The sequence below is a fragment of the Notolabrus celidotus genome, chromosome 24 (assembly GCF_009762535.1).
Source record: "Notolabrus celidotus isolate fNotCel1 chromosome 24, fNotCel1.pri, whole genome shotgun sequence".
Lineage (NCBI taxonomy): Eukaryota > Metazoa > Chordata > Actinopteri > Labriformes > Labridae > Notolabrus > Notolabrus celidotus.
The window spans coordinates 9,243,600-9,268,657 of NC_048295.1; the positions used below are offsets into that span (position 1 = coordinate 9,243,600).

Consider the following 25,058-nt stretch of genomic DNA (forward strand, 5'->3'; position numbering starts at 1 on the left):
TTATTTATTTAAAATTTTAATTATTTTAATCATTATTTGAACATTTTATCTTATTTAATTAATTATTTAACTATTTATTTATTGTATTCATCTAATCTTGTTAATGCTACATTATTTTAAACTTATTTCCACTCTTACTTATGTTATTAATTTTACTGTAGGCTATTGATTTTATTTAAGTATTTAATTTATAATCAGGCTTTTTATAATTTTGCTATTGCTAGTTTTTATGTATGAAATGTGCTATATAAATAAAGTTAAGTTGCAAGTATTTCTAGCCTAAATCAGTGTTTCCCAAACTGTGGGGTTGCATGATTACATAAGGGGGGGACATGGCTAAATAAAAACAGTACACCCAGTTCTTCATTGCTAACTACTGCACACATAGCTGAAAATATCTTTAATTCTGCAGAAAGTTTTGGAACCAAATGCTTATTTTCTACCATTAAGACACCCAGTACATGACATTTTAGTTTTGTTTGAATTAGTTTGAACTTTTTGAATTTTTTTCTTTTTGTAAATAAAAGTACTAAAACCCTTTCCCTTGTATGTTTCGAACACCTGTTAGACATTGCTCATTTAAAGTTTAGTGTAAAACTTCCCTTGTGGCATTGCTGCAATATTTGTTTATACCACTCAGGCTACACTAGCATGAATATTAGCTCTACCTGGTAGCTGTTGATACGAAGGCTGCTAAGGTGGCTAAAGCTTTGCTAGTATTTACATTAGCTCACTGTTGAGCTGTAAAATACTGTCAAGGTTTCACGAAGGGTCTAAGGTGAGTCCAAAATGTAGGTTTGTAGCCTTTCCTAGCTGCATTAGCAACTTTTATTCACTACCTTTGTGATAGATATAGTTAAACAGCATACGTGTCTACTGTGAAAACTGTGTTTATCACCTAGCGGCTCTTTAATTTGACATTTAGAGACTTTCTTCTGCTTCCACTCCACAAGGAGGCTATTTTGTTAAAATGTTAATTTCATAAGCAAAAGAAGGAAACACTTGCTAATAACAAAAAACGAACTCAAACTAGCTAGCATCCTGTCACTTTGCAGGCTAGCTTGGCACCTGCTTTTGTTACCACCTAGTAATCCCTTTATTATATAATATAAGAGATGTTTATTGTCACTGTTGTGAAACAATGAAAGCAGTTTAGCACCTCTTCCCAAAACAGCACATAATTTAACATTTAAAATATAACATATAGCACAATATGACAATGTAAATATAAACAAGGCACGTTAGAGTGATAGAATAGTTAAGAGAATAAAATAAATTAAATTGCATGACTTTTAATAAAGACACTCCTGCTTCGACTCCATAAGGAGGTTTTTTTTAAGTAAGAATTTCACAAGCTAAAGTAGGAAATAGTTGCTAATGTTTGCACTTTTTAATTTAGGTTTTTTAAGTGTAACTGATGCTGTCACATTAACACAGCATTCTGGGAATCTTGCATAAAGCACATCCTTTGCTAATCAGTCTTAATTGTATTGAATGGAAACACCTGTGTGCCCAGGGTGGTTTATGCTCTTTTTAACAGCATTTGAGTCCTGGCACATTAGCACAAGGGTGCAACTGCTTTTGTATAATTAGCTAGCAAGTTCCAGCAATTGCATCCACCAGGTGTTGCAGGAGTAAATCAGATTCTTTTTAATTGGCTGAAAGGACTTTTAGCATAAGCAAGACTCATGTACTAAAAGATGGTGGCTAGCAATAAAGTCACTCAGCTACATATTTCTATTTTAATTGTTTGTTAGCATCTGTAATGCCGTGTCTCCATCTATTACAACTTTAAACAGCCTGATTAAATGCAAGACACTTTTAATTCATGGAATTGAAAGGTGATCTAACCATATCCAAGCCTTTAAAATGCACTGCATATCTGTAAATACTCAAACCGGCTGTTTTGGTTTAAAATTAGCGCTCCAATATAATTTCAAAGTGCCACAAAAGCCAATATTCCCACAGTTTGAAGCTCCAGCAGCTCCTGATGTGAATTTCAATGAAGCAATGACATCAGTTTTGTTCGGGGTACTTCCACAGTTTAGACACTAGATGGCAGTCTTGACTTAGAAACAGACTACAGGCCTGTGGTGGTGGATTAAAATAAAAAGGGGACTCATGGGACCTTGAGAATGATACCTAGAGACTTTTATGTCAAGTGTAATACCCAAATAACCACAAAGGATGGTGAAGTTTATTCTAAATGTTAGCAAATGAGTCCCTTTACCGCCCTTAATAAATATGGAAATGTGCAGTTACAGCCATGAAAGAGGGATTACTTGTTATGCTTTGCTATGATAAATAAGAGACCCTTAAAGATGCCCTGACCTTGCATTGGAAACCCCATAAAAGCTGTCTCTGCACACCAGGCTGTCTTGTAATGTTGAATGAGATACTTTCTCTATAAAACCACAAGGTAAATTAGATTTCTTTAAAGACTGTCAGCCCAGCGGTGCATTGAAAGACCAATGCAACCCCGCAGTTACCAAGTGCATCCACCTTCCCCGCTCCATATTTTACCATGTTTTATCGCCCCCTTAAAACCAGGGAGTAATGTTGCAGCCAGCTGTGATGAATGTGAAAAGGCGAGACGGTCATATTTTCCTCCTCCAAAGAGGAGGAGGTGGTGGAGAGCTGGTCAGGAGAGCAGATGGCCTCCCCGTCTGTCTAGTCGGTTTAAAAGAACACTGCAGGCCAAGCCCCGAGGCAAACAAGCCAAACTACATGAGCTGTGATGATCTCAGAGCTTCCACTCTTGCTTTCCAAACCCAAGACATCAACATTTAATCCCTTCTTTGAAACCGTTGCTGTGTAACCAGCTTGCAAGACTTCTCCTGGAATCATCACATTTGTTTTTTAATCTTCAAACAAACAAACAAAAGTGAGCATAAAATTGTTGCTACACATAATACAAACGCTCTCATGAAGCCAAATGTAGAGGATTAAGTGTACCTTCACCTTAAAAGACTCCTGTGCCCTGTTTTCACAATTAGTACGTCAGACTATTCCTACCATGCATTACTATCCTCTACACCTATCGGGTGACCTGCTGTGATATAATGAAGGCAGGTTAGGAAGTAAAACCTCAGTAACTGGAGTAGTGTAGCTGTCATCTGATCTGTACTGGATGCTGTGTCGACTCGTGTGCCTAGAAAGTGAGCAGGAAGTATCACAGTGTGTTTAAAGAGTAGAGGCACTCTGTCCTGGAGTATACGGGTCAATTCTGTAGTTGCATGTCCCGTTTAGCTTCTTACCTTATCTCTAAATACAAGCACAATTTAGTCCTTTTGCTATAAGTTGCAGGATTCCTAAAGGCTCTATTCTAAGTCCATTCATCTTTACTCAGGATATTCCAAAGCCATTTTTTGCCTAGTTGTTTGAGTGGAAATTTTAAACTCAGTCTTCAAGTAAATGATGCAAAGTTGGTTTGCCAAGTGTGGCTCACATTACAGAATATTAGAATTGTATACAAAATAATTTTATCTAAAATGTAAAACCCCAATTTAGCACATTTAAAGCTCCTGTGAGAGGTGTGGATTTGGCCTAATGGCTAAATTGCGTGCTCATGAAGCAGTTGGCCTGGGTTCAATTCCAGTAGGTCAAATACAGGTGTCAGTATTAATTTCAGTCTCTTTCACAACCAGTTAAAAACTCCTTACTGCAGCTTTAGTTTGCTTATACTTACATTCAAAACTTTGAACTGCTCTTTCTCACTCATAGGTCTGTAGTGACCTCTATGACACTACCTGAGTAAATATTGCTGCCTAAAAACAGACACCTTACAGGAACCTGCCTTTATTTAGTCAGAGGTCTGCTTGTTTGTCATTTTTAAAGCGTTCTTGAGTTTTAAGATCAGGGTTCAAATGGAAGAGCTGTTAGCCCATGACTCAGCTTTATAACTGTAAACTTTATGCTTTAGTTGAGCTTATGAGTCTATTACTTCTTCTATAAACCCTGCTTTTATTAGCTTGCTGTGAGGCCTTAGATATATACATAGAGAGATAAACTTTCTGGAAAGAGCTGTCGTAAGGTACAGAGTAAATAAACTCTGAGGTGAGCTGAGGATAAACAATTAGCAAAAAAAAGCAAATTGCTCCTCCTCATCATAAACATTACTCCTCGTCCATGGGGAGATTTTTCATTTAAGTGAGATAATAAGATAAAACTTTATTGATCCTCACTGAGGAATTACATCACAGAGGCTCTGAGCTAATGGGGAACAGACAAGACGAATAGAGTGACATAAAAACCTAGCAAAGAAAATCATTAACCATTAAAACACTGAAGAATGAGACGGTGAAATACAGTGTTTACAAGTACAGGGTGCCGTTTCAATGTTTCAGTGGGCTGTAGTTCATTGTCTGACTCATGTTGGATGTTCTGGAGCCATGATGAAGATAGAAGATGTGCTACAAGTTTCATTCTTTTGTCAAAATTCTGCACTTTGACAGAATGTGTGCTTTTTATTCTTATACATTAAAGTCATTCTGAAGTCCATGAAATGATTACATCATGAAAACAACCCCCCAGTAAATAGAACACCAAACAATATAGCAATCTAATGTAGTTAGGTATACCGCATTAGGGTACTTAATTAAGTACAAGGTTTACATATGGGGTCCTGTTGGCCTAGTGGTCTAAGTGCCCACAAATAGAGGTTACAGTCTTGTCACAGAGGTTGCAGGTTCGACTCCTGTGAGGGTTGCTTTTATGTCACAGACTCATTTAAAGACTCAGTTTTTCTAAACATTGACTAGTGCAATGTTAAGACTTCTTCAAGCCTTCAATGATGGATTTGAGGAGCTAGGCGTCCAAAAAGCCTAAATGTCCTTTTTAGCTTAAAAGGAGTGGAATAGAAAAATATGTCTTTTATTGTAATGGAAACAAAACAACAGGAATGAGTTATGTGTCTTAAATGGAATCTATGTTAAGACTGAGACATGTTCTTTTTATTTCCAGACCTCTTCTTGGGAACGAAGAGGACCTTTGGCTCGGTGAGTGGATACCATGTTAAACTATGTTAAGTGGGGGTGTTTAGAGACAGTATCTTTCTAATGTCTAGTGGATCATTTGATATCTGGTCCTCTGTAGCTCAGCAGACCAAATAAAATGAGAACAGTTACTTCCATGTTATCATCTCTGTGGGGGTTTTATTTCTGTCTGTCCTCCAAATAAAGTACTCCAAAGCCCTCGGCCAGGAATTCAAGCACAGGACCTGCAACATATTTTATTTAACAGAAGCAGACAGTGTTTTTACCCCGGCGTATCTTCACCAGAAAGTCTCTCTGAAGCCCCACTAGGGCTGAAATGTTGTCTAGTAGTATTAAAGGAAAGCTGCTGTGGAGCTGTGAGTAAGGGGGTATTATATTATGTTTGCTCTCACACTGAATTCCACTCAGACCTGTGCTTAAAACTGTGTGTGTATCTACTTTCAATATGCAACACATCAAAATGAATATCACGGATAATCTTTATAACTCCATTAGTCCAGAAAATAACCTCATGGATACGTTTCCTCTCTGATATTGACCTTTTATGGTGGAGGAAATTGAATAACACTGCAGGAAAAAGTCAATAGGAAATCCAAATTGCGTAATAAGACATAAAAGTGTGTGAGTGTGTGTGTGTGTGTGTAATTGGTGTGAGCTGAGAGGATGGGACACAGGATCCAGCTGAAAGTGACACACAAACCTCTGGCCCCCTCTGAATAATGGATCCACCGCCAGGATAAATGGAGTGATACTGTGTCCTCCAGAGTACTATCAGATGCATATATCATGGCCTCTCATTCATTAAGATTGGATTATCTGGATTGCCAATCAACTCCTTTCTCTCTCTCCGCTTGTATTGATGTGTCTTTTGTAGATCTGACAGCCCGTTCCAGGCTCGTAACTCGGCTGTCTTTGTTTCAACTCAATCCTGTAACTAAGCTGTCAGTCTCTTGGCTTCCTCTTACTCTCCTCTCTATCATTTGACCCCTGCTTCTTCTCTTTTTGTTTTTCTCAGCTCATGTCCGGATAAAGAAAAATCCCTCCAACCCCCCCTTTATTTCCTCCAGGAAGCATCCACACAATAAGGTGAGATTCACACTTTAAAAAATGTCTGAATGAAAGAGGAAGAGCTTAACGTCCAAGAGCAGGAAAACACTCCCTGCTGGTGTGGCTGGTGAAATGTTAACAATCAAGCCAAACATCATGGCAACAGTGAAGGCCAGCGGGGTTAGTCGTTGTGGGCCTTCCTTGATTTGTTCAGGAATAATGAGCTTCCCTACCCACCCCAGACCTGGTGTTAAAAGCAGGATGGGTGAGGCGAAAAGCTGTAAATCTTTTCCTGAAAGCCCGCACATGTTCCCCGGTGAGCAGCTGATGGAAAAGTAAAGCAGATTATTGATTATTGTTGGCTTTTAGCCTTTGAGTTTTGTTCGGAGTGGCTTAATGTACCAGAATTTTAGGCCCCTGAGTCCTTAAAGCTGTAGGTTACTAAAATCCATGACTTTTATCCTTTGACTCTGTATTTTTTATCTCAGTCATCTTCCTCTTTATTGATAAACTCCTTAAGAAATGTGCTACATTACCTGTTTCTACTGTCATGACTTAGCTGACATTCATTAGCCTAATACAGCTTTAAAATAGTCTACATTTCACAATTTATGCAATTAATATGTTGGAATAACAAGCTAGCAGACAGCAGTTTGAGGTCTTTTGACTCTCAACAACTAGCTTCATGTTAGCTTGACAAAGCAGATGTATAGAAATTAAATTTAAGGTAAAGCAAAACACTTCACACCCTTGTAATATGCCAACAGTGGTGAATAATGTTGGTGTAACATGAGTGTTCCGTGTGTGGTGGTTGGGTCACTATCAATAAGAAATAGCACTTCCTTGTTACTCAACCACGTCACAGAACCAACCAATCAGAGGCTGGGATGACCAAGCTCCAGGTAAATGTAATGAGAACCACAGAAGTACAGTCAACAGGTTTTGGTCCCAACTACAAGATGCTGCAGAAGCAATTCTAACAAAATACACCAATAAAAACTTTAGCAAATTTGCATGTAAATAGTTCACTGTATAAATGATAGAAACATATTTTAACCTTAACTCAAGTTCCACACTGACTTTCCTGTTAAAGCCTGTTTAAATAATAACAGTACCATAATGTTAAAGTGCTCTGCTACAAATAGGAGTCTGGCCCTTTAAGGATAACTCAAAAAATAGCTAAATGTGGTTTAAGATCAGAAAAACTAGGTACTTAAGTGGAATAAAGCTCATTATGCAGTGAGATGGGATCTTCTAGTGTTGTAGAGGTGCAGCAAATGTGGCAAGGGGGGAACTAAGGGTTGGTGTATAATAAACAATAATCTAACTGAACAGACAACGCCACCCGGGGAATTTCACCCCAGGAAATGTATAAACAACTTCGTCAAAGGCAACACAGGTTCAACACCTTTATTAAGACAGACGTGGTTCCAAAAGACAATGTAAATTTAATGATTTAGACAGGTAGTACCTGTGAAGAGAGGAGTGTTAGTTATTGCTGTAAGAAATTACTCAATTTAGGAAGATGTATCACAGTTTAGTTTATTTTATTCTAAAAAGGACACTTCCAATTGAAGATGATTTAAAAATAGCAAAATGGGAGGCAGCCTAACATCACAGGGTGTGTTCCAGGAGTGCAACTTACTCACCACTCTTGAACTCACAGCAAACAGGTGCAAACTATTGTGTCCTGGTGCGCTTACACATCTCAGCAATGAAGACACCAGATCACACGAGTCAGAGAGGCAGACTAGCAGACAGGGGGCTATTTCAAGACAAATTCAACTTTGTTAATTTCAAGTAAATGCAAAATTACTCAAAACAAGCTTGGAATAATCAGTTTGATCCATCACCTACCTCAGCACACAGAACATGTGGCAACCAGCAAGCAGCCAAGACGAAAAGGAAGCCATGCTGCCACAGGTGCTTTATATATGGCTCAGCTAATTAAGGGGCTGGACCAGGGGAGGGGTTGACTTAATTTCAAGAGGCTGCATTCAAGGCCAACAATGAAAAACCAAGACTAGAACCACTGCTCTCACTGCACTAATAACTCCATCAACAACAACAAAAAACAGAGGGACAGTGATTTAGAAGAATGCACAACACCAATACACTGACAGAAGCAGGTAACCTAAGTCTACTTTTATCAGGTAGCCTCCATGTCTCTAGTCACAGTCACTCAACATATATCATTAAATTAAGTAAACAGCTGCTGCTCACAACAGGGCTAGTTGTAGAACAGCTTGCTAACATTTTATCAGCAAATGTCATGCTAGACCATTCTCTACTCTTCCCCTTTACATTGATTTGACCATTATTTCATATTTTGAGGCTGTTTTTTTCCTTTATTGATAGGAAAGCAGAAAATATGGGGAGCAGAGACTGGGGGTAGACCTGCAGCAGAGGGTCATGACCGGGACTCGAACCAGCAGCGGCCTCTGGAATGTGGACCACAGCTTCTACACGAGGGGTGCCCTGGACAGAGATAAAGGTATGCTTAATATGAAAGTTTAATTCATCTTTATTAGCTGTTAGTGCATAATTAACACTACTTTTGTGATATAAGGGAATTAAAACAGTGTTCAGTGTGTTTAGTTGCTTTAAAGGATGAGGGCTCTCTAAGAAAAGGAGCACTGAGTCACAAACTCCTCTGGTTTCTCTCTGGCAGCCTCTCTTTCTCTTTCTTCGCCGGCCTTCTCTCACAACTCATATCTCAATTTGCTTTTCTGAGCCCACATGCACGTTTACATAGGCTCCTGTGTATTTCTGAGTAATTACAGGGCAGTGGAGAGAGGGAAAAAAAACTTTCCCTGTGAACTTTTTCTTCTCCTCCTCTTTTTTTTTTTCCAGCCGCTTGCTGCGCATGCAAAACCCAAAGACTCCAGACTTCAAGACACTCCAGTAACTCCTGCATCTCCATCTCTGTTTCTCACCCTGTTTTTTTTTTTTTAACTCTCTCCCTTCCTCATCCTTCCTAAATCCACTTCTTACAATAGACTCGCCCTGTAAGCACAAGCCTGAAGGGAAAAGAGTGGGGGAGAGATACAGTTTCTGTGCAACAATGGAAATTCAATCAGGAAATGGAGAGGAGGTGGCGAGCGCAGTGTCGGCGACCTCGGGCTGCGTTTCCTGGAGTCCCTGTGGGTCGCAGGTAGAGGCATCCGACGATCCAGTGATCAGAGAGGACCTGCAGGCTGCCAAGAGGATTGAGAGGTTTGACATCCCACTCGACAGCCTGAAGAGGATGTTTGAGAAGCCTGCCGGGGCAAACACAGTAAGTCCTACCCACTGTGCATTTTTATTTTATTTTCCAGAGTGTGTTTTTCTCCAGGTAAATTGACTGTTACATAACCGCCACGGTTTGCACTTTGTGCTAGATGTGTCAGAGAGATGGATGAGTTTGATGCTGCTGCGCGTTTTAACAAATTGAAAAAGCTTTCGCAACTTTCAAAGATACTTGAAAATATAAAAGTCAGCGGTGGTGAGAGGACTGGGAGGTCATTTGTCAGGCGAAGTAGCTCCTGTTTCCGAGTGGTGAAACTGTACACTTTGTGGATTTCACTGCTGAAAGCTGTAGTTTCTCTATGCATGGATGAAATCATCCAACCTAAGTTGTGGCTTATTTTTGTCAATAATACAGTCACTTATCTGGATACATTTTCCATCATTTGTGGACTCTAGTGAAGAGTGTGTGTCTTCTAGCTCAAGAAGAGGCTGGCACTCTGTCTGCAGCTTCGTTTTTCCATCTCGGCTGGCTTCTCAGAGAGGAAAATCTAAGTCTGCTGGAAGTGAGGCGGGTCATTAGAAGAAAAACCTCCCATTTACCAAATGGCTGACAACGGGACAAAAAAGGCCCCGAGTGACCTACTTTTTTCGCCAAATGTGGTCGTGACATCACACTAACCCTTTAAAACATTCCAAGGACCACAAGCCTAGAAGTTGTGCTTAGAAACTGTCTCCTAGTCACCCAAACTCCAAAAAAAACCAATGCATTATGGGAAACGTAGTCCTCGTGAGCGCCAGCGCCGATTTGTGGCACAGACACTCACCAGCTGCCTCCATGCAGTGCCACTTGGTTGCTGATATTTGACACCCTGTTATTTAAGAGCTACTTTGAGGAGCGTTTCGGTTAAGCAGGATTTTAAAAATAACCCTGTAATTGGTATGTCGGCTGCTGCTGCTGCTGCTGCTGGAAGCAGAGATAAGTTTCCTCCATCAGGCCAGAGACAGAAGAGGGAGGGGGGGCGGGGGTCTATTGGAATCACATCACATCTGGCTCCTGAGATGAAAACAGTCTTCTGATTACTGTGGTTAATGATCCACATCACTAAAGCCAAGAGTCACAGACGACATCTTTCGAGGGTTTCTTTTCTTTGTAGTGCAGCTGGTCTGGCTTATTTTGTCCTTGGACACATGTTTGGGCTACTGGGATATGAGCTGGAGAGATAACACCCCCTCTTTGCTCTTATTATGGCTCTCTTACTTCCCAAAGTGTCATCGGCTAAAAGGCATGTATAAAACTGACTCGTTCAAAATGCAAAAGCACCGTAGAATCTGGAATATAGGTGCACTAGTATATAAATGCAATCTGTTTTGGGGTCTCTTAGTTTCCGCTGCTCACTTGTTGTCTTGGAATGAGCAACTTTTCAATCAAACTAGCACTCCGCAGTGTTTATTCAGTTCACAGTATATTAATGTTGTCATTTAATGCATGATTATGACCTATAGGTGTAATAAAGTGACACCATCTGCCAGGTTTATTTCACTTTGTAGCTAAACTAGCTCTGTGCAGTGAAACGACCAAATTTGTGTGGAAATGTCATTGTATTATTATGAATTTCTTATCTTTTGTGTTTTTTGGTTGAGTCCTACATCTTGTTTACGGCCTATATCTTCTATTAATAGCTTCATTTCTTTGGTGTCTACCCAACACCAAACAGCAGCCACACTTTGTTATCTTGATCTTCTGAGAGTAGTACAACTGGAAGCACTTAAAGGCAGATATTACCAAAAATTGGGGGTGGAGACCCAATACAAAGATAAAAGGAAGGCTATTATTGGCTTCTTATTTTTCTGCATACAAAATATCAACTTAAACATAGATTTTAAATCAGTGTTGTGCTGGCAGCTTGTTTCCACTGCCCTCAAGTGGACAAAGAAATTGTCAGCGTGAGAATTATATCCAACATTATGAACCATTTTTCAGGAATAACAGTCTAGGACTTAGTTTGGGTGATGGATAGGGAACTTTGTGGCTCTATATCGACACCATGTTGTTTCCTCAGATAGTCAACAGTCATAATTCCATCCCTGGAGAGGACTTTGACACTTCAAGTTTCTCTCCTGAAGCTTGAATTAAGTTGACACGTACCCTTTGTTTGACTTCACATCTAAATGTAAGACCATCCCAGCAGGAATCCTTTTGGGAAACCTTTCTCTTGATGACTTGTTACAGCCAATCAACTTCACTACTAAACAGTTACTTCCATCTGATTTGTTTTCCAATTGAGCCCTCAGTTTTTCACCCAGGAGAGAGGAAGGCAGCACGCTTGTGAGGATTACATGCAGTACAGCTGGTACAAATGTCTGTGTGTACATGCTGGCAGTGTAACACATGCTGTATCTTGGCGTTGCATCATGAGTGTGTATTGTCTCTACCTAAAAAAAAGAAAAGAAGCAGCAGCCTGTAGTCGGTGTTAATGGAGCATGCGGGCAGTGTTCCCAGATTCCCAAAGAGAGGACAGGACCGGAGCTCTCTCTACAGCCGGCTGCTTATAAAACATGACCTCGTCTCCGGCTCATCTGTAATGCTGAGCTTAATATTTGATGATGCGCTGTATTTTTCTTTCCCTGCCCCATTTCATTTATTTAAACAGCAGCACTGTCATTGGACAGCCGGCCATAACAATGACTGATGGATTCCCAGGTGGTCGCTCAGCCGGGGCCAAAATGCTCAGCAGGCAGGCAGAGAGTTGGGGGGACAGGACAGGACAGCGCGCGCTCCAGATAGCCTCGGATGTGAAGCGATGCAGTGGTTTATCTGGAGTGCAAAGAGCGTGTTTTTCAGTGGGGGCCGGTCCTCGAGGGACGCTGGCTTGTGTTCACGACATCTGTCTGACCTCCTGGTCATGACTGTGCACACAGAGACGGACTCGCACACACACACAGTCTGATGCACATGCATGAGACAGATGATGTGCTCTCAGGCCGATCATGCTCAAGCTGTCCAGTAATTCTCATGCAAATAAGCGTTAAAAAAAGGCCAACTAATCAAGTATGGTGAACATTTGCACTCTAGAAAGCTTCACATTACTCTGCACTGGCTCATTAAAATGTTTGGACGTAAATTAGCAGTTACATAACTCAAATGTTTCTAATACTCATGACCTCACTTGGCTCTCATCCATGTTGTAATGGCGTCTGTCGGCCAGTGGGTGGCAGTGTAGCATCTGTGAGACTGAGAGAAAGCTGATGTGAAAAACAGCCAGAGTTTTTCAGAATCAGGAAACATGATGTGCTCTTAATCAGGAGTTTATCACAGGGAGACAATTACCAATCACCTGGTGTTAATTGGAGTTAATTCTTAATGCCTGGAGGTGTCTTAAAATGGCTTTACTCTTCTTTCTTAAGCTGTCAGATTAACAGGATTTGCATAATTGGGGGGAATATCTAATCCTGATGCGTTAGGTAAATTTAAGGCGACATAAAAGAGTTTAAAGGGATTTCATACTGTGGGTTCAGGCTTGTCACGCCGGGTTAACAGGATAACATGGTTGAGTCTTGAGAGGGGAACTTTTTTTGAGGTGCTCAGTGACTCTGGCTGAGGTGTCAACATAAATTCAGACAGTGGCACTAGAGGTCTGGAATGTTGCCTTGGTTTATTTTCATGACAGTATCGTCACTGTCACCGAGTCAGGCTTGTGTTTTTCAAGCACCCGTGTGAAACAGCTGAAGAGAATTTAGCCTTTTTTTGCTCTTGGAGAAATAATTCTGATGTATAGCCTTCATAAAAAGTGCTCAGGAAATGTTTCAGGAGGCAGTATATAACATGAAATAAAGCTGCATCCAAAAAGAAGCCTATCCTGAAAGAGTTCAATATTTCTGTCAGTTTAAGAAAGTAAAAATGTAATATAAAGTATATAAAAACAGTATAAAATCCAGTATGAATACCGTGTATCTCTCGGTCTAGTCCAGAACATGCAACCACAATCATGTGGAGGGCTGCTGACTTGACGGTTGTCCAGAAGGCAATCATGGACACCCTCCGCAATGAGGGTAAGCCTCAGAAGGTCACTGCTGAAAAGGTCTGTTGTTCACAGAGTGCTGTGTTCAAGCATATTAACGGGAAGTTGACTAGAAGGGAAAAGTGTGATAGGAAAAGGTGCACAAGCAACAGGGATGATGCAGTCTTGTAGAGAAAAGTTGATTCAAGAACTTGAGGCAGCTTAACAAGGAGTGGACTGAGACTGATGTCGTCAGGAAAAGGGTCACAACTGTCGCATCTCTAGTATCAGGTCAGTCCTGGACCAGAGACAACATCAGAAGCGTCTTCTGGGCTAGACTGTTGCATGTGAACCTTTCATGTGGAAATCAAGCTCTTAGAGTGTAGACGAAGAGTGAAAGGGTACAGAATCCAAGACCTTTGAAGTCCGGTGTCAAGTTTCTGTGGTCTGGGGAGCGCCGTCATCTGCTGGTGCTGGTCTACTGTGTTTTATGGAGTCCAAAGTCAACATAGCTGTCCATCACATGCTATCATAGAGATGCTGAGCCCTTGGCACCTGCCCACAGCGCCAAAATGTCCACGGAAGGGTTGCAAACTTTAATATTACTCTATTGATCGGCCAGCCAGCTCACCTGACCTGAACCCTTTAAAGAATCTGTAAGTTAATGTCAAGAGGAAGGTGAGGAATACTTGACCCAAAAATACAGATGAGCTAAGTGCCACATGCTGGATTCATCCACGCCACATAAATGCCCAAATTTGCGGTAAGAGGGCTGAATCTCTTTCAGTATACTCTCAGTTGTTGAAACAATGGAGCTCTGCATTAGGCTTCCCATTGTGTTTCTACAGCTGCCCTTTCTTTGGCTTTTAAGCAAAGAATGGTGTTTTTGTCACTCTGCCACGCTGATAAATCACACTTTAAAGTGTCAAAAGACGTGCTGATAGATGTGAATGAGACAGCCTTTAGGCTAATGGTGAACCATTTTCGCTTCCCCCCAAAAACATCAATCAATATGCACCACCGTTCCTAAACGCACTTAATTAAATGTTAAATAAACTAAAAGCCACAATGTGTCTGCAAGAAATTGATCCGGACTTGATGAGGACACCGGCGTCCTCCCCATCAAGTCCATTGAGCTCGTAAAAATTCCATTAACTTTTACCAGGCATCTCTTTGGTCTCAGTTTCACAGATTCAAATCTTTTAATGGAGCTGGCAGCCGAGCCTTGTCTGTGTGTGTGAGTGTGTGTGTACGTGGTGTGTCGTGTGATGGCGACTTGTTGCTGGCAGCCTTGGCTCTGAGGATAGTTGCACTGTTATGCTGTGTGCCAAACACAGCTCTGAAACTCCCTGCTTCATTTGAATAACCCAGACTCATTTGCCTACCTGGCGTTTGTTTTGTGTTTGTGGATCTGGCGAGTTGAAACATTCGTAAAAGTCTGTGTTGCCGTCTGCAGCCCTTTTTTTTGTCTTCCCTTCTTCCTTAGCTTGGTAATGAATGCATACCTCGGAGCATTTTTCCATGCAAACTGCAGTGTGACTCAGATTCTTTCCTCTAACACAGTTTGACACCCACATTGCCACAAGAGCATATGTGTTCAATAATTAGCCAAAGACCTCAAGGCTTATTTTCTCAATCATTTATTTATTATGGCACTGTGTCATTAGGAGGGCAGCACCACACTATAACTCATCTCTGCCAGTCAAAGCAAAAGCACAAGAGGCTCTCCTCAGAATAGATTTCCAATGCAAATCTTTTGGCTGTGGATCATAAATGAAAGCTCCACCATTAAACTTTACAACTGGAGCAGAGAAAAACACAACAAAGAGATAAAAGGAACAAAGAAGCTAGTGTTTGGACTGTGCGGCCATGCTAGCAGAGACTATATGTGAAGCTTTGCTAAAGCACAGCAGGTGTCTTGGGTTGAATGCTAACACGCTAACTCTGACAATGCAAACACATTGGTGTTTAGCCTCGCAGCAATGTCCTGTGTTGAAATGTGCAGAAAATCTGCAGTTCTTTGAATGTCCACTTGAGGCTGGCTCCAAATACTGAGGAGACCCATTTGCGCCTGATTTCATAGCGTTAGCAAAAAAAAGGCCTTGCTAATTCATGGCAAGCGAGGTCAGTAAAAAATGCTGAAATAACATGCTAACATAATATCAGTGAAAATGACAACATGCAAATTCATACCTTTTTTATCTTAGTTTAGCATGCTAGCATGATAGTATTTGCTAACTGGCGGTAAACTGAGGTTAGGCTGTCGGTGTTTAACAATCGATCACATTTATATTAAGACAGGAAGTTATTATGAGTCATCCTCTGGGGAACATAAACATGAGCTAATCTAACATTTCACAATTCTATCTTTGTAGCTTTAGCACCATGCTAGCTCAGATAGATATTCATGTATTATTAGTTTATAGTTGATACTTTGGAGGAGCTTTTAGGGGATTATGAAAGCCTGAAGGGTTCATCCTCTGGGGAACCTGGTTGTCCAAATTTCCTAGATATCTAAGCAATGACCGCTGACACATTTCAGACAGTGATCTGTGACTGTCCAGGTGACATTTGATTTAATACACGATTTGGTATGCCAAGGTGATGCGTACTGTGTCCACATGCATAAGCTTGTATTACATTTGCACATTAATAGACTTAAATCCTCAGAATATCAACCAGGCATCCAGTGTGTCAGCCCATGTCAGTTCCCAGCCTCAGTGTATATTTGGAGAGGCTGAAAAAAGAGCCGGATCCCGAGCCGCTTTGGAGTCGTCATGTATAAATAGTAGTGCCTGGTGATGTTGGCATTGCTCACTGAACATTAAGAGAGCACAGAGCCTGATGAAAGAGACTGAAATATGATTTACATTCAGCGAGCACAGAGCCGCATTGTGAAAGAGAGGACTGAGAGAGTAGATGGGAGGAGAAGGCAGGGAGTATAGAAGATGAAGATTGATAGGGTGTGATAGAGCCTCAGAGTGAATCAGCAGAGGCATTAAGAGGGAGAAAATCAAAATGAAGAGCGAGTTCATATTTCAGCAGGTAAAGCAGGTCAGAGTCTGATTAACAAATTATATTCATGTTTCAGTAATGATTAGCTTCATCAGGCACCACTTCACGGCCGCACAATCTCACACGCACAGTCTCTTTCACCCTTTTTCTCAATTTTCTCCTTTCCCACAACTTTCCCTCCCTGGAGATGAGCACATGTCAGTCGGGTTTCAGCCCTGGTTAAAAGCGCTGATAATCACGGGAGGAGGTCCTGAATGCAGAATGAGGAGATCTGCCACAGGCCAGAAGATACAGATTCTAAATATACCCGGTTTGAACCATGTGAACTACATTAGTGTGATAATATGAACACATTTTAATAGACTCTGTCAGTATGAATTACTGAGAGGAGTAACTTTCAGTATTGTATATGGTCATGTTAATTAAGATAGGTGTGATATTTCATCCATTACAATACATGAACATTTCTAAATGTTGAAAACAAACCCCTACACCTTTAATTGTAAATATAGCGCTTTCTCTGTTTATAGAGACTCTACTGATCCATGATGCTGTAAATAAAGATGAACGACATAGCAGCTCCCCAAAAGTGAAGCCCAAACATTTGTATCTTCCTCTTCTGACTGGCTGCAGTATAGCTCTTAGTGGCCTCCTCTATGTAAACAGATGGGACATGGGTCAGACTTTAAAAGTAAAATACAAGGCAAATACATTTTTCAAAAACATGGCGTCTGTTATGCTAGATAGTTCTCATCATTTTGTATGTAAGTCCTAGATTTCATTTTGCTAGTAAATTAAATTTAAATGAGTTATTTGATCCTATAAAAAGTCGTAGACTAGAGGAAGACAACCTCACTGAACTTTCCTGGGCTGTAAATGTCTGCCTCAAGCTTACACAAGAAGCTGTTAGACTTTACTGACGTGGGGATCTTAGCGAATTACGGTTAAGCTAGCAAGTGTTTTAGTTAGCGAAAGGCGCAGGATGTCAGTATCACAGCTTTACTAGCCAGTCACTTCTGCACAGACTCTGGCTCTAAAGAAAATGTCTTCAGTTCAATATGATAGCGCTTGTTGCAGGAGGCATTTTGGCTTCACTTTTGTACAGTGGTAGGAAGTGGAGGCACACCATCCATCTTTACATACAGTCAATTTTGCAGTTTTCATCTCGTATGTACGTGAGGCACACAAATGCCTAACATCTTGATTTAGACACAAAAAACAGCACACATGATCCATCTGTTTTAGGGTTTGCAGAGGTCTTGAAACTTTAAGTCATCGCACGTCGGTCAAGCTTTCAATTCATCTCCTTGCTCACAACATCTGGGTCAAGTTTGTCATTTGCAAATGGAGCCAGTTGGGCAAACTAAATTACTCTGCTCTTCTTTAAAAGCCTCCGCCCCAGAGTGTCCCCGAGTCAAGTCACTCAGCCCTGCACAAATTAAGTGTCAGGCGCGAAGAAACCCTGGCTGAAAATTGTGGGGATTTTAGCACCAAATTGATGTCACACAAAAAACCCACCATGTCTAATATGTTTGATGGGCAAAGTTTGATGACGCCATAAAGGGAGTTGAGGAGCCACACACCAATTAGTGGTTATTATGTTAGTTTGAATTGATTGACGTCAGCTGCTGGAGGCATGCGTCACAATGTGGGTGATGTTGAATCATATCTAGGCAGGTGAGCTGTGCAGCCATTATACCCGGACATGTCTCATTCACAGTTAGCTGACACTCTGGGTGACATTTGAAGTTCTTATATCATATATGCCGCAGTTTGAGAGCTCGAAGTGTCCCCGGCTTGAATCCTCCTTTATAGAAAATTGGAAATAAACATCCATGTTGCCTCTCTAGGCTGGCTGGACTACCCCCTGGCTTTGCCAAAGCTCTCCCATGAGGAGCGCTTGTAATGCTAAAAATAGCAGCAGGTTTAGTCACTACCTCCAGCTGCTCCAGTGATGCCGAACAGTGACCAGCAGAAGACAGCTGTGTTTATAACTCTGACTCTGCAGGGTTCGGCCATGGCTGCCAGTTTGGGGAAATGTCACATAGAACCAACAAAAATAGGTAGATGTCCGAGGGCCACGGCATTAAGTTTAACCTGAACTGCAATCTGCTGACACAGAGCTAGACAAAGTAAGTAGAGGAAGCTAGTTTAGCATTAGCTGTGTTGCACCCAAGCGGCAACCTCCAGCCAAAACTGCAGTTCATCGAGGATCTGTTTGAGGCTGGCTCCAGAAGTACAGGAAACCACATACACACCAATTCCAAGAAGCCGATCTTTACAGGAGAAATAAACATGTTTACAGCCTGGTACAAAAAACAAGTGTAGTCTGGATAGCTCTTTTCTCCATCGGCACACACTGTACAGGGGGGTGAATTTTGTTGCCGCTGTGCCAACACTTGAACAAACTCTGGACTTGAATTGGATGGTTAATTACTGTCTCTCTGGGGTTTTGGATCCACAGTAAGTCCTGCCGTCTCGACACTTCATTCCAGACACTGCTTAATCGAAGCTACAGCGAAGTTTGTGACAAGATCCCGGTGATTTTACACATGATGCAACTTTTGTTAGTTTTAAGACATTTGGAGCTCTGACGGTGGTACCATCTGGATTGACTCCTCAACTTTGGAGTTGTAGTGTTCTGTGTTGCATGCACAATAGCAGATGATGTAAATCGGACTGTTTAGGAGATGCTGAACACTAACAATGTAGCAAACTAATTTAGCTAACATCTCCCTCCATGAAACAAAGGTTTCAAATAACAAATAATAAAAGACAGAAACCACTGCAGCGTTCGTCAAGCCGACACAGGAGCAGGATTCTGACAGGACAGAACCACAGACACAGCTGAGGGAGAAACTCTGACTAAATGTTGCATCACGCACCCAAAACAATCCTTTTTTTTCACCCACACGGGCTGCGATAGAACAACATGACCCCAGTTTATATGTTTCTAAAGAATCTGTGCGGGAGGAAAAACAAAGCACTAGCTGTGACCACAGCAGCAGTTTAAGTGCCTACAGCTCATACATCACGACAGGAGAGCCTCGGTATGAAAACATCCCATCTGTTGCAGCTCTGTTTGTCTGTCACCGTGAATGTGAATCATATATCCTTACGGCTTTGTCTTGGCTCCCCCATAAATCTGCCGCTCCTTTTTTTTCTTTTTTTTTTCTTTTTTTTTGTTCATTTCCTCTGCATGTCCCTCAAAGTCTGTGTATGTTGCTGCTGTCCGCCTCCCCAGCTCTTCACCGTGCCTCTCTTTGGTTGTTTGGCCTTCAAGTTAATCCTCTCCGTCCCAGCTGGCCTCGGCTGAAAAGCTCAAATCACTGCTACAAAGCACCACCTCCCACTTCTCTACCTCACCGTCACTCTTTCAGCTGTTCATCAGGTTTGTTTTTCCCTGTGTGGCTTTTCTAAAACCCTCTGCATCACCTCCCTCCGTCTGTTCTTCTTTTATTTCCCCCCACATAGATTACATTTTACTTTGTAACTTCCTTCCTGGCCTCTGGCTCGTCTCGATGTCTCCTCCCTCTCTGTTTCTGGACCGTGTCTCTTTTGTGCCCGTGTTTGCCCATGAGTGCTTGAAATATTGATGCGGCACTGTTTGTTCATAACGAGGGCAGTCGGTGGAGGATTGAAAAAAAAACAAAAAAAAAACAAGGTTCGCACTTCTGCTGGCTTGCAAAAAAAGAACGCTTATGGCGCTGAAAAGGAGGCGCGAAAAGAAAGAAGCTACCAAAAAGTAGAGGAAGAAAGGGATTGCATAAAAGCTGTGATGACCTTAAAATGAGAGATGAACACAGTTGCAGGGACAGAAAAGAAACTGAGATCCAAATTGAGGCGTTACATGACACCTCTACATGTTTGCAAGGTTCTGCAGGTGTTATTTAACCTGCAAACGAACACTAAAGTGCCCCTTTTAATTCTTTCAATACTTCACGCTGCTTATCCTCAACACTATTCTTGATTGAAAAAGATCTGTATGCTTCTTCAGTCAATCTGCAGCTGATTGAAGTGCTCCTCAGAACAAAGAGAGCGAGGGAAATGAAGGGCTTGAGCACACTGGTGATTTGCATCCTTTAATAGCAGAACCAGACGTCAGCCTCATCAAGCTCTATTCTGATTGTGACGGCGTCAAACAGTGTTTCAAGCTAACCACATCTATAAAGGATGAAAAAATACTATCTCAACTGCAGGGGTGTGTCCAAAGAGGCGACCAGGGGTGGCACGTGCCCCCTTTAAATCTGGCCACCCCTCTCCAATACTTCTTCTTTGTGATGCAGATTTTTCAGGTGACTTGAAGGAATACCTGCAGCATGTTTTGTTGATTTCAATCGTCTTATCCTCCTTTGAAATAGCGGAAAAACATCCACACCGGTGACGCCATTTTGGCTCTCCGCAGAATGTTGGAAACACGCTTTTTCTTCGTCTCTGATGAAATTGCTGATCGCCTTCCAACACCTGCTGTGTCAGGATGTATCGGCTTGTTAATGCGGACATGAAAGGGTTGAATTGTGTCATCAGTAAAAATGTTACACGGAAATTTACATACACAAAAAGCAAATAGTGTGAGTACTTTAGCGAATAGATTCCAGGAAGCATTTCAAATTTAACGATTATTTTGGGGCTATTTTTGCCTCCTTTGAGGAAAGACAGGAAGTATTGGGGAAGAGGGATGAGATGTAATAAAGGGTCGAGGGCAGCTGTGTCAAAGACCGCAGTCCTGCCGTCCGATTTTGGTGTGCACACTCTGGCCTCCAAGCTAATTTGCCTCTTGAAGCATAACAAATTAAAAGGATTCAACTCTCTTTAATGTACGCCCAGTGAAAGGAATGTCAGCACATCAAGAAGAGTGACAATTTTCCCGGCCCTCCAAACTTAATTAAAGCGACGCAGCCTTGAAAGCAAACTGCAGCTTTATTTTCAGATACAAACCTAAAGAAGCCTTTTTTCTGTTAGTCCAACACGAACCAGACCACATGGATGTTTGGGAGAATTCTCACAGTGGGAGCTGATGCAGATCTGATGGGGTATTTTTAGCAATGCTTGCAGCGTGGCTCCAGGGAGGGTTGATGCCGGTCTGCTTGGTTCCTTGGCTCACCTCTTCAGTCCGGTCTGAAATATCTCAGCATGTATTCAATGCTTTGACACAGGACATGGTACAATTATTCATTGTTGTCAGAGGATGCTGTTTTGCTGTCCCCTGAGTATCCTGGTCTCAAAACAATACGTCTCCAGTAAGTGTGGCTTTTTTTGTAGCTTTTGACAACATATCAATCATCAATAACTTATACATTCAGAAGACTATAAATAGTGTTTTATTGTGAAATTGACCACATAATATACGTCATTCCCGTTTCTACTTCCTGTCCAGGCGGATCTTCTCTGATCACCTTGACGTGTGTTCCTGTGCAACCGTTGTTTTACCCATTACCCAGCTGTGTTGAAAGCTTGATTCTGATTGGCCAAAACCAAAATACAACTGTGATTAAGAATCAACAATAAAACTGATGCATGTCACATCAAATCAGTCGTGCCTGTTGACACTGTGGCAAAAAATGTGACTTCCTGTCTCAGAGGAAGTAGGCCAATAAGAATCCACTTCCATTAAATCAAAGGGACTATTTTTTTTAGCTGTTTTAATAAATCAAATTTAAATCAATATTTTGTATCATCTTGTTTATGTCTCTAGCTAGTAGCCAGCTAACAAGCAGGATTATGTGTGATTATGTGAATTAGAATTCTGACAGGGTGAGCAGGTTTCCGACGATTACACACAACGCTGAGCTTCAAAGTTGCATCACCTTTGAGGTCACCTGGTGTTTGAGGATAATATTGACTTTACCTGCTAGGGGAGAATATTCAGTACGAAAGGCTGCATATGTGCATTTTTTCCCCTCATAAGTCTGTAAATCAGTCGCTCCTCCAGTCCCTTTTTTTCCTCCCTGCTGAGGTTTGTAGTTTCTAAGTTTGTCTGCGGCGTATAATAACTTAGACAAAGCTTTCCTTTCCTCTCCATCGCTCCTGTACAACACAGAGCAAACCCTACAACGATAGGCAATCCATCACAATGAATCCATCACCCAGCTTAAAAGGGAAACTTTAATGTTAAATTAAATTATTATATCATTATGCTTGAATTGAATATTCAATTTCCCTCCGCTCACTATCAGTCACCTCACACACAGCAGAAAAAACAGAGTCTCACAGTGAGTAATACTCAGAGGAGAAGAATTCATATCCATCTTTTATTTGGTGCTACAGCGGCTGACTTTACCCGTCACTCTACATTTTGATTAAAACACTGAAATGTTAAATGATTGAATACCTAAATAGCTAATTGGCGAACATGAAAAGTTAAATGGTAAATGAGGAGTTCATTTTGTGGGGAGAGAATGGGCTGTACTCTGAGTGTTGTTTAAATCATCCTCTGGTTTTTACAATAGCGTCCTCTTTCAGGATGACAGTCACCTCGTATAATTAATGCAGCCTCTCAGTCAGGCACTCATGCATCCGTTCACTCATTTATTTATCCACACAGCCTGGATTTGAATGATGTAGGCCCCGAGGTTAAAGCACTGCACTGTGACTGCAGCCAGCTGCAACCGCCACAGCGCAGCGTCGACGCCACAGCAGAACGCCTCAGGATGCGGGTTGCCTGACAGATTCGACAGATATGAATCGATGCAGCAGACTTTGAGATATCCTGACTTTTAGCCTCTTGTATGGATCCACTTTCAATTCTACATGTTTGATAATGCAACCAAGAGTGGAAGTCAACACATTTCGTTTTGGGAGATTGCTCCAACTTAGTCAACTTAATCTTGACTGTAAAAATAGAAATGGATGTAGCCTCTTGGTTGTGGAAGTAGAGTCTAATCAGAAGCGCTTTTAACCTGCATTATGTCTTGCGGCCAGAAGGGGGCGACTCTACTAGTTGCAAAAAACAAACAGTGGAGGTGCTAGCTTTTAACTTAAGTGCTAATTGCTAGTTCCAAAATTCTTAAAAACAGTATAAAGCCGTCAAATGTGATGAATTAAAAAAACAAATCCATAGGCTCCAAACGATATTCTTGCTAACTTATTCTTGTTTTTTTTTTACTATTCGACTTTTTAAGCTAGTTGGAATTAACCCTTCGGCTTAACCAACTTGGAAATGAGTCGATTAGTATCAACTCTCTGTCCAAATAAGATCACTAGTGTTGTCCAAAATATATCAAAACATCGTCTGCATAAAGGCTGAACTTGGTGTCCAAAAACAGCATCCCAAAAACAAATGGCAACATCATGGTGGCTAGCTATATCTTCAATGAAAAACAGAAGAACCAAACAGCTTGAAGACAAAGAAAACTATTGGGAGCTCGGAAAAAGACTACTAACTCCACTTTGTGTCCAGATTTTGTATCTTTGACCATGCTTGCTTGGTTTTTCCCATTCTTTAAGAACCTGCAATAACTGTTGGTAAAAAAAATGGCTTTCATTCTTCCCTAAAACTTTAATTAAATGGAACTTATAAGAATGTGGCATGTCAGCAATAGTAAAAGTAAAGTGCATGAAATCCAAACTACAGATTTGGTTTTGAATTCGTTATCTCCGAGCCAAAATAACCGTTATGCCATCAGCGTTTTTTCCTTTTTCCCTCCTCCGCCACAGAATACGTTATTCAGCTGTTTGAATCAATGCAGGAAGAAGTCATGACCTTCACTAAACCTTATGTGCTGAATAACTTTCTTTCATTCTCCACTGGATTCCTCACAGTGTTGCTGCCTCTGCACTTTGACTCCATCTCTGCTGTTGGGGATCACTTCTGCAACGTTTTGAATATTTAAGCTTTCGACTCAAAGACAGATTTAACACACATCTAACATCACTTTTATTGGAAAAGAACTTCACAACGTTAGTAAGATCAGTACATTCATTTGTTTCTGCTCCCAAAACTGTCCTTTTTTAACTTTCTGTTTTGGCAAGCAGAAACAGCCTGACCCGTTTGAACCATCTCTGTGACCTTTTCCACTACCGGGAACTTTACAACTCATAACTTGAGGCGAAGAGATTCAAGCAGCCGGGAAGTTTTTTGATGGTATGGAGCACAGAGGGAGAGAGAGCAGGGGGTTCTGTTCCTGTGTTCTGTCTTTCTGCCGCTTCTCTCAACCTCCCGCTGCGGCTCTTCTGTTAATTTAACGATGTTGAGGCAGTCACATGCAAATGTCAAAGAAAGTCTATATTAGGGCCACATTTCAAGTTCTTGTGTGTCACAACTTACCTGCAAATTTTATACACTATGTCTTCTTCTCAATGAGGCATATCAAACACGTTGCAACAATGGGAATGCCATCACAGGTACACGTTCAGGTTGTGGGGCGCTCTTGCATTTTAGTCTTTAAGTTCCCTTTGTGGAAAAGAGCTGTTTCACCTCATAGAATAGCACAGTTCTTTACTTGGTGTCCCTTTTTTAACAAGTCCTAAGACCAACATGTGGCGCTTTTAAGACAAACACAACTGCACAGATTGCAGATGATTAAAAAAACAACATATATTAACATTGATTGTTCAAGTTAACCATGTTCTTCGACTGTCACTACCATCACCATCCTAAATCCCTGTCACAGCCTTCACCACTGTGACAACTGTCCCCAAATCCATCACTGTCGCTATTTTTAACAGGGCAGCACCATCACCTCTGTCACCACCATCGCCATCCTCACCACTGTCCCCATCTTCAATGTCATTACCCCACTGTTGTCACCATCATTGCCTTCCTTCCAGCCTTCAC

The 25,058-nt window shown here is 41.3% G+C and overlaps 1 protein-coding gene and 1 long non-coding RNA gene across 2 annotated transcripts in view; one reads left to right on the forward strand and one right to left on the reverse strand.

Annotated features, from left to right (window-relative positions):
• Positions 1-7,437: 7,437 nt before the first annotated feature.
• Positions 7,438-8,025, reverse strand: LOC117808132. The gene is made up of 3 exons (XR_004630149.1): positions 7,899-8,025; positions 7,691-7,806; positions 7,438-7,512 (listed from the first exon to the last, which is right to left on the reverse strand). It is a non-coding gene; the product is annotated as an uncharacterized LOC117808132 (long non-coding RNA).
• Positions 8,026-8,064: 39 nt separating this feature from the next.
• The window catches only part of xirp2a (xin actin binding repeat containing 2a), a 52,649-nt gene continuing 35,655 nt past the window's right edge, over positions 8,065-25,058 (forward strand). Inside the window, exons 1-4 of the mRNA XM_034677617.1 lie at positions 8,065-8,170; positions 8,400-8,535; positions 8,895-8,945; positions 9,041-9,318. Coding sequence (XP_034533508.1) covers positions 8,454-8,535; positions 8,895-8,945; positions 9,041-9,318 — 411 coding nt within the window. The 5' untranslated portion in view covers positions 8,065-8,170; positions 8,400-8,453. The remainder of the gene's footprint in view (positions 8,171-8,399; positions 8,536-8,894; positions 8,946-9,040; positions 9,319-25,058) is intronic.